Here is a 12876-nt window from a genome sequence, read left to right on the forward strand (position 1 = left end):
TAAACGATATCTTTTATTCACTTCAGTGGACAGAACTCATGGTCTTCGATGTGGCACGCCCACGTTGACCAGAGGAATTTCCTTTTTAGTGCTTAGTGGGGAGACTGTGACTGGGTTAACTGCATGTCACCATCCTCACCTTGAATTAACTGGTAGTGAGTTAACCCCATGGGGGGAATTTTTGAATCCTCGAGAGTGGTAAAACAATTGTTAAAAACTATTTACACCTGTTTTAAAACCTGGTTTACCACTTTGGGGGGATTGTCCCAGTTTTGTAAGGCCAAGTGGGGCACAGAACAGGTGGGTGCCCGGCTGCCACTCCCGCTCCGCCAAATAGATTTCAACTAGCATGTCATTTTCATGCTGTCAGAAAACCATTGTATTCTATCGAATCTGCTTGTTTTTAAGCCGCAAGCATGCAATGAGGGAAGCATTTGCACTTCTTTGTACTACGAAGTGCCAAAAATGTTTGTTGACCTGTTTTTGCCAGGCTTTCTCTACAACAAGGAAGAGAAGTCATGCCCCAGTGAAACTAATCAGCGCTGCTAAACCCAACTGATCCTGGTGGAGCGGATCAACCCTGCTGGGTCTGGTGCTCACTGATGAAGCAGATGAGTCCTACAGAAGTCTAGAAGCCGGTCAATGAGTCCGGCACTGCCCTCCACCTCAAGGAGTGCTGCTGCAACTTTTAAAGTGCTCTTTGGCCAGGCTCCAAATGCGGGCGGTGAGAATCACATTGGATGCTGTTTAATGCAGCTCATAACCAGAGGCTGAAAGCACTAGTCCCTAGGCGAGCTCCATAAAAAAATATTAAAGAAGGCTAAAGTGATGACCTCGAGCCCATGGGAGCAAGAAGATGTGCGCGGAGAATAGGTACCACCAGTAAAAGCGGGCAGTGCTCCAAGGCCTGACTCGAGAGGGCTGTGTGGGTCGAAGCATGAGCAACAGCATCTATGTTCGTTTTCTAACTGTACTCCCTATTTTTTCATGTTAGGAGAATTTGCAGGTTTTTAGGGAGTAAAAGTGTCTGGCGCGCCACTTATCTAGAGGGCTGCCGCAGCACAGTAGTACTTATTAAATAGAGGACCCCATTACAACCACTCCATAACAGAGTTTAAGCAAATAATAAGCACAACGCATCTAACAAAGCCTCTGGCCTTTGCCACCTGCATGATGCAGGTGCCCGGCATTGCCGTATCCAAGGACCACCACTGTGCATTAGCCTATTTGGCACTCTTCAGAAGTAAAACGTAAGGGTTTTCTCGCTTCAGAAAAACAGTTCAAATTAAATTAACTCCCCTGAGAAACAGATATTTTTAAGAAGCGAGAGTCGGCCCAGGGTCAACGTGATTTAACAAAACGAAATTCATCTTTGCACTGCAGAGAGTTTACAGTGACCAATCAGAAGCTACGAGGAGGCAACAAAGGTAACCAAGAGGAAACAGCATTTGGGAGACCCCACAAGAGCCATTCATTCTTTCTTTTTTCATGTTAACCATGCAAACATTACATTATTTTCAAGACAATTATGTGGTTTAGTTCAGGAAATTGATTTTTAAATTACTCCAAACAAAATTAAGACCGTTCATAAATGGGTTGCCAGAGGACAATTCACCCCACAGAGATGTAACAATGGCAGTAAACACTATACAAATAAGTAACATAACATAAACAGAGCTAATAATTTGAAGTTGCAGGATATTTGCCCCCTTTGTACCCCGCATACACACAGCACAGCGTGTCTTACTCGCCAAGAGTCAGTGATCACAATCTAATAGCTAGTGGTGAGTGCATATTTTGCGACCTGACAGATACCTATGAGACCCCCCTGCCCCCATCAACTTCACAATGATACATCAGTTCCATCCAACACAAAATAGTAAGACAATGAAAGTTGCCTGCAAAATCGTTTCCTGCTGCTGCAAAGCCTACACATCAATTTTAAAATAACTCCTAAGTTTTGTTCCATCGAAATGCCTTCAGGCTCAGGCATTTACAGGTTAACAGAAGGTACAGACGCTTTTTTATTCTTTAAAAAAAACAATCTTTCTATTATCTATAGTCCACACAGTTGCAGTATTTTAATGTGAACACTGTGTAGGTGAAACTGTGCAATATTTGAGGCAAATGCTACAATAGTCTCTTAATCTCTCACTGGCCACCCTGTGTCCTCAATTCATGTGTTCTTTCCTCCACTAAGGTTGTGTACTCGTAACCTGAACACATCCCTTCTGCTTGAGTTGCTCAGCATAGAAATACTGATTCAGGCAATAGAAATATTCAGTCTTTTGACCCACAAGTCCAATTGCAGGCTGCACATGAAAAGCCAATACTCAGTCTTTGGCAAACAGGCTCAGCCTACTTGTAGCCAAGATTGCATAAAAAAGAGACGTCGCTCCCTGGCTCTAAAAACCTGCTAAAAACTTGGTTATTCAACCAATATTAGAACTAAGTACACCTGATTCAATTGTAAATAATGTTTTTTGAGCTAATTGTATATTATTATGCTTGCTGTAATAACTTTATGCACATCTTTACAATTGTATGGCAAATTACAAAGCTGTCTGTAACCATGCCGTGATAACCCATGGTCTGGGCGTGTAAAAAATGAAAAAAATAAGTAAATGAATCCAAGTGCATTGCCTTTCACAACTGCTTTAAGTGAACAGATGCTGTCTGTTATCTTTAAGCGTTCCCCTGTTTTCAGTGTTTACGTTTTGTTAACTATGGTGGTGTTTTTCCAGTGTTTATCAGTGCTTAACTATTTTACCAGTGTAAAAAAAAGTCACAGACCAGAGTGTCCTTTCAGTGATTCTAAAGTACATGTGCTTTAATCACTGCTTATAGAATATGCATACTTATTTTGAATGACTACAGTTCTTTTGCTATTAGTAGTTACATTCTGAAAGAGCACGTTTTCAACAGCTTTCCCAAGAGCAAGAGTTCTGAAAGACAGAAGGTTATAGCAATCCCACCGCAGGAGACCCGACACCGTGAATGACCACGACCTTTGGGTGCGTGACTCGAGATGTCTCTGAACGTTATTGGTGGTTCCTGTTTGCAAAATAAGGAAGGGGAACTTCACGACTGAGCTTGTGCACTGAGAAATGAATTGAAATAATGAGGCTGTTTTCAAAACAATGAACATTTACAAGGGGGGGACTGCGGTGATGGGTCATTTTTGGTAAACAAGATAAACGATGGGCAAGGTGGCTCCTAAACCGAGCCCTACTAACACATGCAATCATGAAATGACTACAGTGATTGCATCTTGACCCATTTCACGTCTGGCAGTCCATTACTTTCTGTCCTTGTTCTTGCATTGAAATACCCATAGTCCTTAATTTGGAATGGAAAAGATAAACAAGTACCAGAATTTGAAGGAAAAAACAAACGCGGACCAAGTATCACCCTTTAAAAACCAGAGATCGCCTTCCATGCAAATTACTGAAACGTGAAAAGCAAGGGAGAGCACTTCACGTGTTCGTTAAATGAAGTACATTTACTAAAGAGCTGCTTCTGCTTGTTAGCTATGTAGAGCATATATTTTGGTCACACTGAAAACTATATTGTTTCCAGCAGTTTCAGAGTTGCAAATTGCCTGAACATCATCTGGCACAACCTTACCCAAAACCAGACATGTGTGTGTGTGTTGGGGCTTGCAGTTTTGCTTGCTCTCATTCCCATTGCAAATATGGCCTTACATATCCCAGCAAGCACTGTTGTTCGATGGACACCAGTATCCGATAAAGGAGACCTCAATGGCCAGGGGTCAAACAACTTGGCCCATCAATGGCAGCTTACTAGGAGCAATTCTGCTACACTTGGCTCGGAGGCCTCAGACACATTACTCTGCTGCATTGCTTGGATACATTTTTGCAAGCAAGTAAAATAGACACACAGAAGGTGAAATGTATTCTTCTGGTGTTTTGGGGTTTAAATGAAAAATAAAAAGCACAGTAATTTTAATGTTTGCTACGTTGCATATATATTTACTTATTTTTAAAACATTCATTTGTTATGTTTAGGTTTGGTATTTTAATTTGATTATAGTTTCTTTCTTAATATCTTTGGTATGATTTTAGTTCTTTTTGGAAAAGTTAATGTTCATTATCTTGAATTAAGTTTAATTTGGTTCAATTAGGTTTATATTTGCGAAATGACCTCATATCTCTCACAGAATAAATACTTCGGAAATACCTCAAAAGAAAACACAGAAATACAAAATGCACATACACAGTTATAGATGACACAGTGCCCTGATCAAATCACTAGGCCAGGGAAGGATAGAAATACTTCAATCAGCATCTGTACCATCCAACGGGAATGAACACAGAAGACGGACTATCACTGCAGCTATTATTCCAAGGCAGACCTGCCAATAGGCCGTCTAGATCCCTGGTGTGCCACTACATGTACATTTTAGTCAAACATGAGTACTTTACGGACTGTTTGATATACTGCTCACATTTTCACACTTGTAAGCTGCATGCACAGCAGGTTGTCAATGTGCTCTGAACAGTATGTATGTTCAGAGTATATAGTCAGTGGCAACGTTCCCATTCTGTGTGTGATGTCATCAGTAAGAGCCAAGGTGCAGAGATCTTACATTTGGAGACTTTCGTTCTTTCCTGGAGCTGTTCAGCGTTCTTTTACCCAGACCTGTAGTTTGGTTACACATACGCAAAGTAACCACAGGGATGGAACTCCATCCAAGAGACAACCCATACTGCTCCAAGACGCCATCAGTTTTGGGAAAAACTGAAGATCTGGCTCTCTCTTCCAACTACACCCTGGTGTAACCTGGATCCCGGCCATCTTATGCACACATCCATCAGTCAGCCTTACGGAGTTACTTATTACTAATGTTTACTTGATGACCTGTCAAATTCTCCCTACCCATGTGCTGCTGTATGACCTATACAGTACACCATTGCTCATGAGCTATACAAATATACACATATAATATTAAAAAGGTGAATCACGCTCTCAGATTTATACTTTCTAAAAGGATAATACCTCAAACTTGGCAAGCCACACCTCGCCAATTTCAAGCCTTCAAGCAGCCCTTCCCTTAATTGGGTGGCCTCTTTTTGTAACTTGGGCCAGGTGGCTGCAACTTCAACTGAAAAGAGTACAAAGAACAAGAGAACAGGATAGGGCACCAAGGTGAGGGGGCTCGCAAACAACATTATCAAATAAATTATCTTGGAAGGCTCCTGAATGTATTCAAAAGCCTCCATGCAGAAGTAGTAGCAACAGAGTACAAGCATTTAGAAGTGCTGGAGAAGTGGAACAATAATACTGAAAGAGGCAGGATAAAATTGGCGGCTGCATATGGCCGCCAATACAAAGCAAGCAGTTAATGGGCAAAGTAGGCAGCTTGGCAGTAGTTTCCTGCCAACACAAGTATTTGTTTCTTTTTAAAACATTGTAGATCCTACCTTTCAATAATGTCAGCAATGGTGCAGGCAAAGATCAGCAAACCTTCAGGCATCTGAAGAGCGACTGCAAGAAAAAAATTGTGGCGAGTCAGTCAAGAGAAGAGGAGGAGGTATAGGGAGAAAGTGGAGATAGATCAAAAAAGGGGGCAGGAGAAGTAAAAGGGAAAGTACTAGAGTCACTGCTGTCACTGGTCCAGACAGGGGCTTTAGTGAGAGGTAGGTAAGGGCGTGGAAGAACCAAACAGTAGTCAGAGTGAGGAAGAGAGTAGCAGAGTGACTGGCAGGACCAGGCAGAGGGAAGAGAAGAGAGTGCCAGAGACAAACATCTGACCGGTCTGGATAAGTACCAGCAGAAGGAAGCTGAAGTACGTGTTAAAGGCTGAGATAGGGATTAGCAGAAGAAAGGGGAGATATGGATGGGATTCATAAGGTGCAAACCTAGCTGGGAAGCAATGGATCAGTGTACATAAGGGGCGCACCTAGGGGATTACACGTAATGGTGCCCGCATAGCAGCGGTGCTGGGATAGAGAAAGGGAGCAAGGAAAAAGAAGGAGCACAAGAGAGGGGATTTAGGATTGAGTGGAGTGATCAGCGATTAGTGAGATGTTGACTGGAGAGCAGGCTCTTCAGTCCTTGCTGCAGTGTAGCATGGAGGGTAGCTTGTTCTAGAGGCGGGGTGCATTGCAGGAAAAGGCCTGCCTCCTGCCACCCCCCAACCCCCACCTGGAATTTCTAGTTTTCAGCCTGGTGATGTGACTGGTGGTGAGCTGACCTCCAAAGATGGTGACATTCTTGGCCAGGTAGTATCGTGTTAGCAGAAGAAAAGGTAGAGTACTAGGGACAACGTTGTGTGACAGGCACCCAGGGAGGTAGTGGCAAAGGCGCAAGAAGAAAGTACCAAAGAGAAAGGTCGGGCAGACCCAGACAGGGGTCAGCAGGAGGGAGGAAGCACTTTGACGAATTATGTGACAGGCCCAGGCTGAAAACCAGAGAAGCACTTGGCTTTCCCAGGTAGGGATGAACAGAAGCAAGGGGTTGTTGGGTACCACAAAAGCAGGGCTGGTTCGAGGTCTAGAGAGGGAAGGGAAGATGGGCCCAGAGAAAGAACAGTGTGTCGGGGTATCTGGTCTGAAGGCAGCATTGCCCGGGCCACCTCTTACAGAGACTACCCAGAAAACGCCACCTAGAGAAAACGGCATACGGATCTGGCCTGCAGCAGGCCAGAACCAGGAAGTCACAGGGCAACAGGTAAGTGTGTGAAAGAGTCGGGGGTGTGGAGGAGATGTTGATCGGGCCACTTTGCTTCAGGCGGAGTGGGCAGGGAGTAGCAGAGCAATTGCCAGAATGTGGTGGGGACAGAAGGGAAGGGGCAAAGCAGAGAAGCAGTGAGCAGGGTATTTGAGGTGGAGCCCAATCCCGCAGATAGTGGAAAGGAGGACAGAAGGGACGGGGGAGAAAGTAACCAATAGAAATGTCTATCAGGCTCAGACAAAGGTTAACATAGGGTGAGGCCAGCAGGGAAAAACTACCCGTCAACATGTTTGACTGACAGAGGCAAGAGCCGACAGATAGAAGGGTAAGCATACCAAAATAAAGGGTGTCACATTCATCCTGGGACTTGCAGAAGGAGTGTTGGGGCCGGGGGTAAATAGTAATGGGCATACAGGTGTAAAGGGGCTACAGAGGCAGGCAAGACAAAGATAAGTCCAGCTTTTACAACTTTGTTGAGAAAACAGCGTTCACCCAAGAGATGGCTTCATGGTGTGCACCAGAGGAAGAAGGAGTCGTTTTATAGGCGCTGGGGCAACACACATCAAATCTATATCCTGCCACTAGTTAATAAGCAGTTATCAGGGATATAAATTATAATTTTACATGAACAGGTCATGCAGTGTACAGAAGCCATGGTTCAGAGAGCCAGATTTCGCCGGTGGAGAGGTGGGCAGATGTGAAGTGTTAAACTGGGAGACCAGACCCAGCCTCGAAGGTGGAGAAAGTGGATAAGCGGAGATGCCAAACACTGAGAGGATGTTTGAACCTTGGAAATATGTCCCTGGTGAAAGAAGACACAGCCGGAATTGTGTAAGGCTTGGAAATGCTTTTCCCACCATCCTATTTGACAGGCCGAAGCAAAAGTCTTAAATCCTTTCCCAGAGCTCCATGTCTTTGTCATGCTATGAAAGACTTGAAATGCTGAGCTATTGCAGCCCAAGACAGAGAAGTTTGCAATGATAATTGTCAATGGTATTTTAGACGCCTGTGTCCAGATTACCATCTGATAATCTACATTACTAAGAGCCATACTTACCCTGGAGGGCAACCTACCATCGAGACAGACACCTAGTTGCCAACAAGTCCTTCCCCTAAAGGAAGGGGATGTAGATTTAATCAAGAAAATCTAGGCAACTGAAATGTAGTCTATGAAAAAACCGTGGTGGAAATACCTTGGCAGTAAAAAAGTTGCCAGGTAAAATGTAACCAAAAATGCAGATGAAAATGTTGACTAAACTGCAGTGCTGCTAGAGTATGAATTGGAGTTAAAGAGGTTGTGGGGGGCTTGCAATTGACTGGTTTAAGGATAGGATAGGTGTTAGTGTAGAGTAACGGTCAGAGAAAGTGTTACTGTAGAGGTTTTGGTAATGCTAGGGTTAAAAGAGCAAGGGCCTAGGTTGCAGTTAAAGATAGGGATAGGGAGGGAGGGGGAGACTTGTGATGTATAGCTAGGCTAGGGCTTAGGATAAACCTAAGAGTTAGCGTAGAGTAAGGGTTAGGGTTAGTGAAAAGAGTTCAGGGTAGGTTAAGGCTAAGGTTGGCATTAATACAAGGTTTTGTGTTAAGGTAAAGGCTTTGGAATTTGTAAAGGGTTAGTAATTGGGTAAGAGTTCGGGTCACTGGTCATTTTCTATTCATTTGGTGTTTTGTATTGTGTCACATGCAAATAAGATGCTTTGAAGTGCGCAAGTGTTAATACAAGCCAAGGGTGGAGGTAGGAGTAGCGCTACAGTTAGAGTTAGGATAAGGGCCAGGAATAGGAGGATCAAGGAGGGCGGGTAACTGCCTGGCTTTATTAGGGGGTTGGGTCATTAGTAGGGTTACAGCTTTGTATTTTTGAGTGTTGAAAGATAGGCAATATTTTCACATTTAATGTTGCTTGTGTAGAATAAGTACATTTTGAAAAATATGTTTTAGCACACTACATTTTCACCCGACTACATTTTCCTGGCAACATATTCATCCTCCAGAACTGCCCCCACACTGTATAAACTAGCAGCACATGGACTGTTGGGGTCATTCTCCCAGGTATGCCAGAGGTCAGCAAGTTGGAACTGTGGTTTATTACAAAAAAACAACATGGATCATTACAAGATAATCAAGATTCTACAGTACTTCTCAGTGTTCCATGGTGTGCGTTCCAGTTTTGAGGAAAATTACGTCATCCCTGGGCCCTTTCCCGAAAAACCTATCACCACAACTGATTGTTTATCAAGAGTGGTAATCCCTATGGAAGTACCCTATAGAGGTTATGCTACTGGTCCTTGCATGCAGGTGGCTGGCATGTCCTGTCCCCTAGAAACTATTTATTACATTGTAGCAGAGTAATGGGCTTACCATTGGTTCTTGCTCCTTGCCATCCACCCCTGATTTTCTACTCTTTGATTGGCTAGAGCTGATCTCCCCAGGTCTGGGACTCGATTCTGTTCTCAGGTCTCTGTCCACCTCTTCAAGGAGATGTGAAATGATCATGTGTCTGTATTGTAACTGGTAGTGTACCACATTTGCCTATGAGAGTGCGCTCCTACGTTTGAAACACTTGTTTTGTTCCTCGTCTGGTTTGCTAGAATCAGCTCTGCTTTCCCACCACGTGTGAATGCCCATTTTCTGGCTCAGTTGTAATACATGCTCGTAGACCACAAAATCGAGCACTTGCACCTGCATATATGAGGATTTATTCCCTTTTTCTGCAGCTGGTCTCTTGTCGTCTAATGTTTGGAATGCAACCGTGTATCTCTGACCTTGGCTGTGAGCCTCCTTTGCGCTCCGTGCAGCCTAAATCTGCTCTTCTCGTCTTGTGCTCTGTGGCTTGAGGCCTTCTGTAATTTTCCTTAGACTTATAATATGATTTCTACATGCTCATGTTATGCTAGATAACCTATAAGGTAGTCACACATGGTCCCACCAGGCTCTATATATACTCCTGTAGTCCTATATGGTTAATTGCCTAAAGCATCTGCAAGTTTGCTCAGGATCACTTGTTGCCTCTCGTTTCTGCGTTACTGCATTTGGCTAATGAGAATAATGATAAAAGCTTTGACAGTATGCATATCTATCTGTCCTCTAGCTATAGAACTGTGTAAGCATGTTCTTTGTGTATCTGAATGTGTGTTTGTGTAATGCGATGCAGGAGTGCGAGTGTGCTTTATGAGTAACGCTGCTATGTTGTGGTGTCACTAATGACGTCAGCATCGTGGCTTCTTGGTGCTTAATCGAGACTGTCCATTAAGGAATTCCCATCCACAATCTCTGTTTCTTCCCCTACACCTGTAGGAATATTCACTGGATTTGGCCTGAGCCTCCATCCAAGTGTGTGCAGGGGTGAAGAGCTGCACTGCATTGGGGCCCTGGAAGACTGCTGGTGCAGGCAGAGATAATGTCTGCAACACAGTGGATATTGCGATAGAGGAGCTTGCCGGGGTGAAGTGCAGGGTGGGCCTGTGGCGTTTGATAGGCAGAGCTGAGGGCCCAGAAAGTGGGAACTTGGCTTGGGGCTGCCTAGAGTGTTCTGCTCTTGAGACGTTGCTGTAGACTGAGTGGGTGATTGGTGTTTCCGACACCTGGCTGGTAGGGCCAGAGGTGCACTGAACATTTGCACCTGAGACTATCTATCTAGAAACGTACCAACTTCTGATTGGGCTGGAGGGAGGGACATGCTAAAGTGGTTAGAAGACACCTGGCTCTACATATAGGAGGAAGCTTCCTGAAGATGGTGAAGGGCCAAAAAAGCTGGAGCAATGCATGGGGAGGTAGGAACAAACAGTCCAAGCAGGAAATGGCTAACAAAGAGTACTCTGCCCCGCCGGAGGAGGCAGTGACCATGGGGCAATTACTGGCGGCCATCCAGGATTCCAGGATCTCCTTCGAGAGAGTTGTAGACTGTGACTGTGGAACTTTAGTACAGGCAAACTTCAAGAAGATGGGGGAAAGAGTCACAGAAACAGAGAGGAGAATGGGTGAAGTCGAAGATGTGTTGAAAACACTACAGGCCAGGACATACACGCTGGCTGCAGCGAAGAGAGCACTTGAGACCCGGGAGGAGGATGGTGAGGGCCGCTCACGGTGGAGTACTATTAAGATAGTGGAGGAAGAGTAAGGTCCCAATATGGAGCTGTATCTCGAATGCCTATTCACAGATGTGTTAAAGATCAGGGGGCTGGCCATGTGGTTTACCTTTGAGAGGGTGCACAGGGTGTTGGGAAGAGAACCCCTAGTTTGCGCTCCCGCGAGACCCATTGTGGCAAATTTATTTAACTACATAGACCGTGTTGAGATTGTACAGGATTCACGCGGGGCATCAGTCTACAAATTGGGGTGAATTTGCATCATGGTTTTTCCAGATTTTATTCAGGGGGTGCAAAGACAGCGCAAATCCTATGACGGAGTGAGGAGAAGGCTCAGAGATCTCAGTCTGAAATACATGATGCTTTTTCCCACAAAGCTAAGGGTGTTGGCGGATGGACGCTCCCATTTATTTCCACGTCCGGCCAAGGTGGATTGACTGGACTAGGAGTATGGTGATGATAATTCACAACGTGGGAGGGGCCCGGGATGGGGCTCTAGAGGAGCATCCACCCCCGCCGCTGCACAGAAAGGCTAACAGCAGAGTGTGAAGCTGGTAGAGTGTGCGTAATGAAGGATGGCACTCTTGAACTGAGGTGGGATGCGGCGGCCATGGGGCCCAGCCAAAGCAGTGAACAGGACGGGTTGGTTGGTGCGAGAACACTGGCTGAGGGCAGTACACTGAAACATTGGTTGGGTTTCTTAACTGCCCTACATGCAAGTGTGGTTAATTTTCCTTGAAGCAGGTGTGGGGGCATTGGCGGTTTGATGGGCTGTGATGCATTTATGATTTGGGATATGTAAGGAAGGCATGGTATCACAAATATGACACGGATACAAGAGCTACGAGTTACAAAACCTTTATTACATTCTTGGGGTTTGGGGGCGTGGTTTGAAGCAGCAGCAATGCGGTTGCTTCCCTAAGAGCCTCCGTGAAGAGCCTGGGATAACCCGTTCACTGCAGCGGTACGGAACTAATGCAAGAATGGAAACCAACAGCACCGGTAGCTGAGTAGCACTGGAATGCCTGGTTCCTATCGCAGCGAAATTGTGAGCCTGCTAAGGGCAAATACAGACAAGAGAAAGCTGAAATACCCAGCCAAAAGGACAAGCAAGATGGCGCCCGCCTCGGGGGAGTAAAAGCAGAGGAGTCCGAAACGGACTATAAGTGGACCTGGAGCACAGGACAGCAGAAACCCCATAGCGCAGTCCCGATGTGGCCCTGACAGACGACAGGGCGTAAAAGGAAGCTAAATCGGAGCAAGACACTGCCACAGACCGAGTAGACCCCTGTTGAGTGGCAGGAAGAGCCAAGGTTGTTAGCTGCCTTTGGCCTCCCCACGGTGAGAAGGAGAAACATTTAGAATGAGCCCTCGATTACATCAGAAAAGAAAGACCTCCCGCATCCTCCCGAGTGAACATGACACTCTTACCTCCTCCGGCTGTGACATGTATCGATACCCAGGGGGGCATTCACAGACAGACCATGCTGGATCCCTACAAACAGCACTGCCCTTGACTCCGTGACAGGCTCCCAAGTAAGTGCCCCTGGCATGAGAGTAAACCCCAGCCCAACAGAGCCAACCTCCACCCTGATTGCACACTATTGTGAAGGAGGGAGAGGGAGGAAGCCATCCAACAGCCGGCCCCAATACCTGAGGAAAGCAAGAACAGGCAGTACAACCTGCCCAAACACCTGATACAGGGAGGTATTAACCCTCCAGTCACAACAAACACCCATCTACCCCCTCTCAAAGTGCAGGGGCTACAACAAGGAGTCAAATCTGGCGCGTTGTCTTTAGTGAGCAATCTCTGTTGTTCCCCAGCTCCAGGGGTTTTAGTGTCCCAAACATCAATCAAAATGGCCAAACACCAAAAACCACACAAATCCACGGATATAGCCACCTTGCTGCAGCCGCAAGACAAGGGGAACAAACCAGCAGGAGGGCGCCCTCAAACTCAGTCAGCCAAAAGACCTTTAGGCCAATGGGCTACAAAAGAGGACATCTAATCCTTCCTGGTGGATATTAAGTCAGAATTCAGAAACTGCATACCCGAAATAGCCACTAGGGTAGATGGGCTGGATAACTGAATGGA

At 45.5% G+C, this 12876-nt stretch overlaps 1 protein-coding gene across 2 annotated transcripts in view; it reads right to left on the minus strand.

The window, feature by feature from the left end:
- The window catches only part of DPH1 (diphthamide biosynthesis 1), a 1780687-nt gene that overhangs the window by 1543822 nt on the left and 223989 nt on the right, over nucleotides 1-12876 (minus strand). For both annotated transcript variants that reach the window (XM_069615361.1, XM_069615360.1), the window contains exon 3: nucleotides 5445-5508. In XM_069615361.1, the coding sequence (XP_069471462.1) occupies nucleotides 5445-5508 (64 nt within the window). The remainder of the gene's footprint in view (nucleotides 1-5444; nucleotides 5509-12876) is intronic.

Source organism: Ambystoma mexicanum, chromosome 9 (genome assembly GCF_040938575.1).
Source record: "Ambystoma mexicanum isolate Mex_15411 chromosome 9, UKY_AmexF1_1, whole genome shotgun sequence".
Taxonomy (NCBI): Eukaryota; Metazoa; Chordata; class Amphibia; order Caudata; family Ambystomatidae; genus Ambystoma; species Ambystoma mexicanum.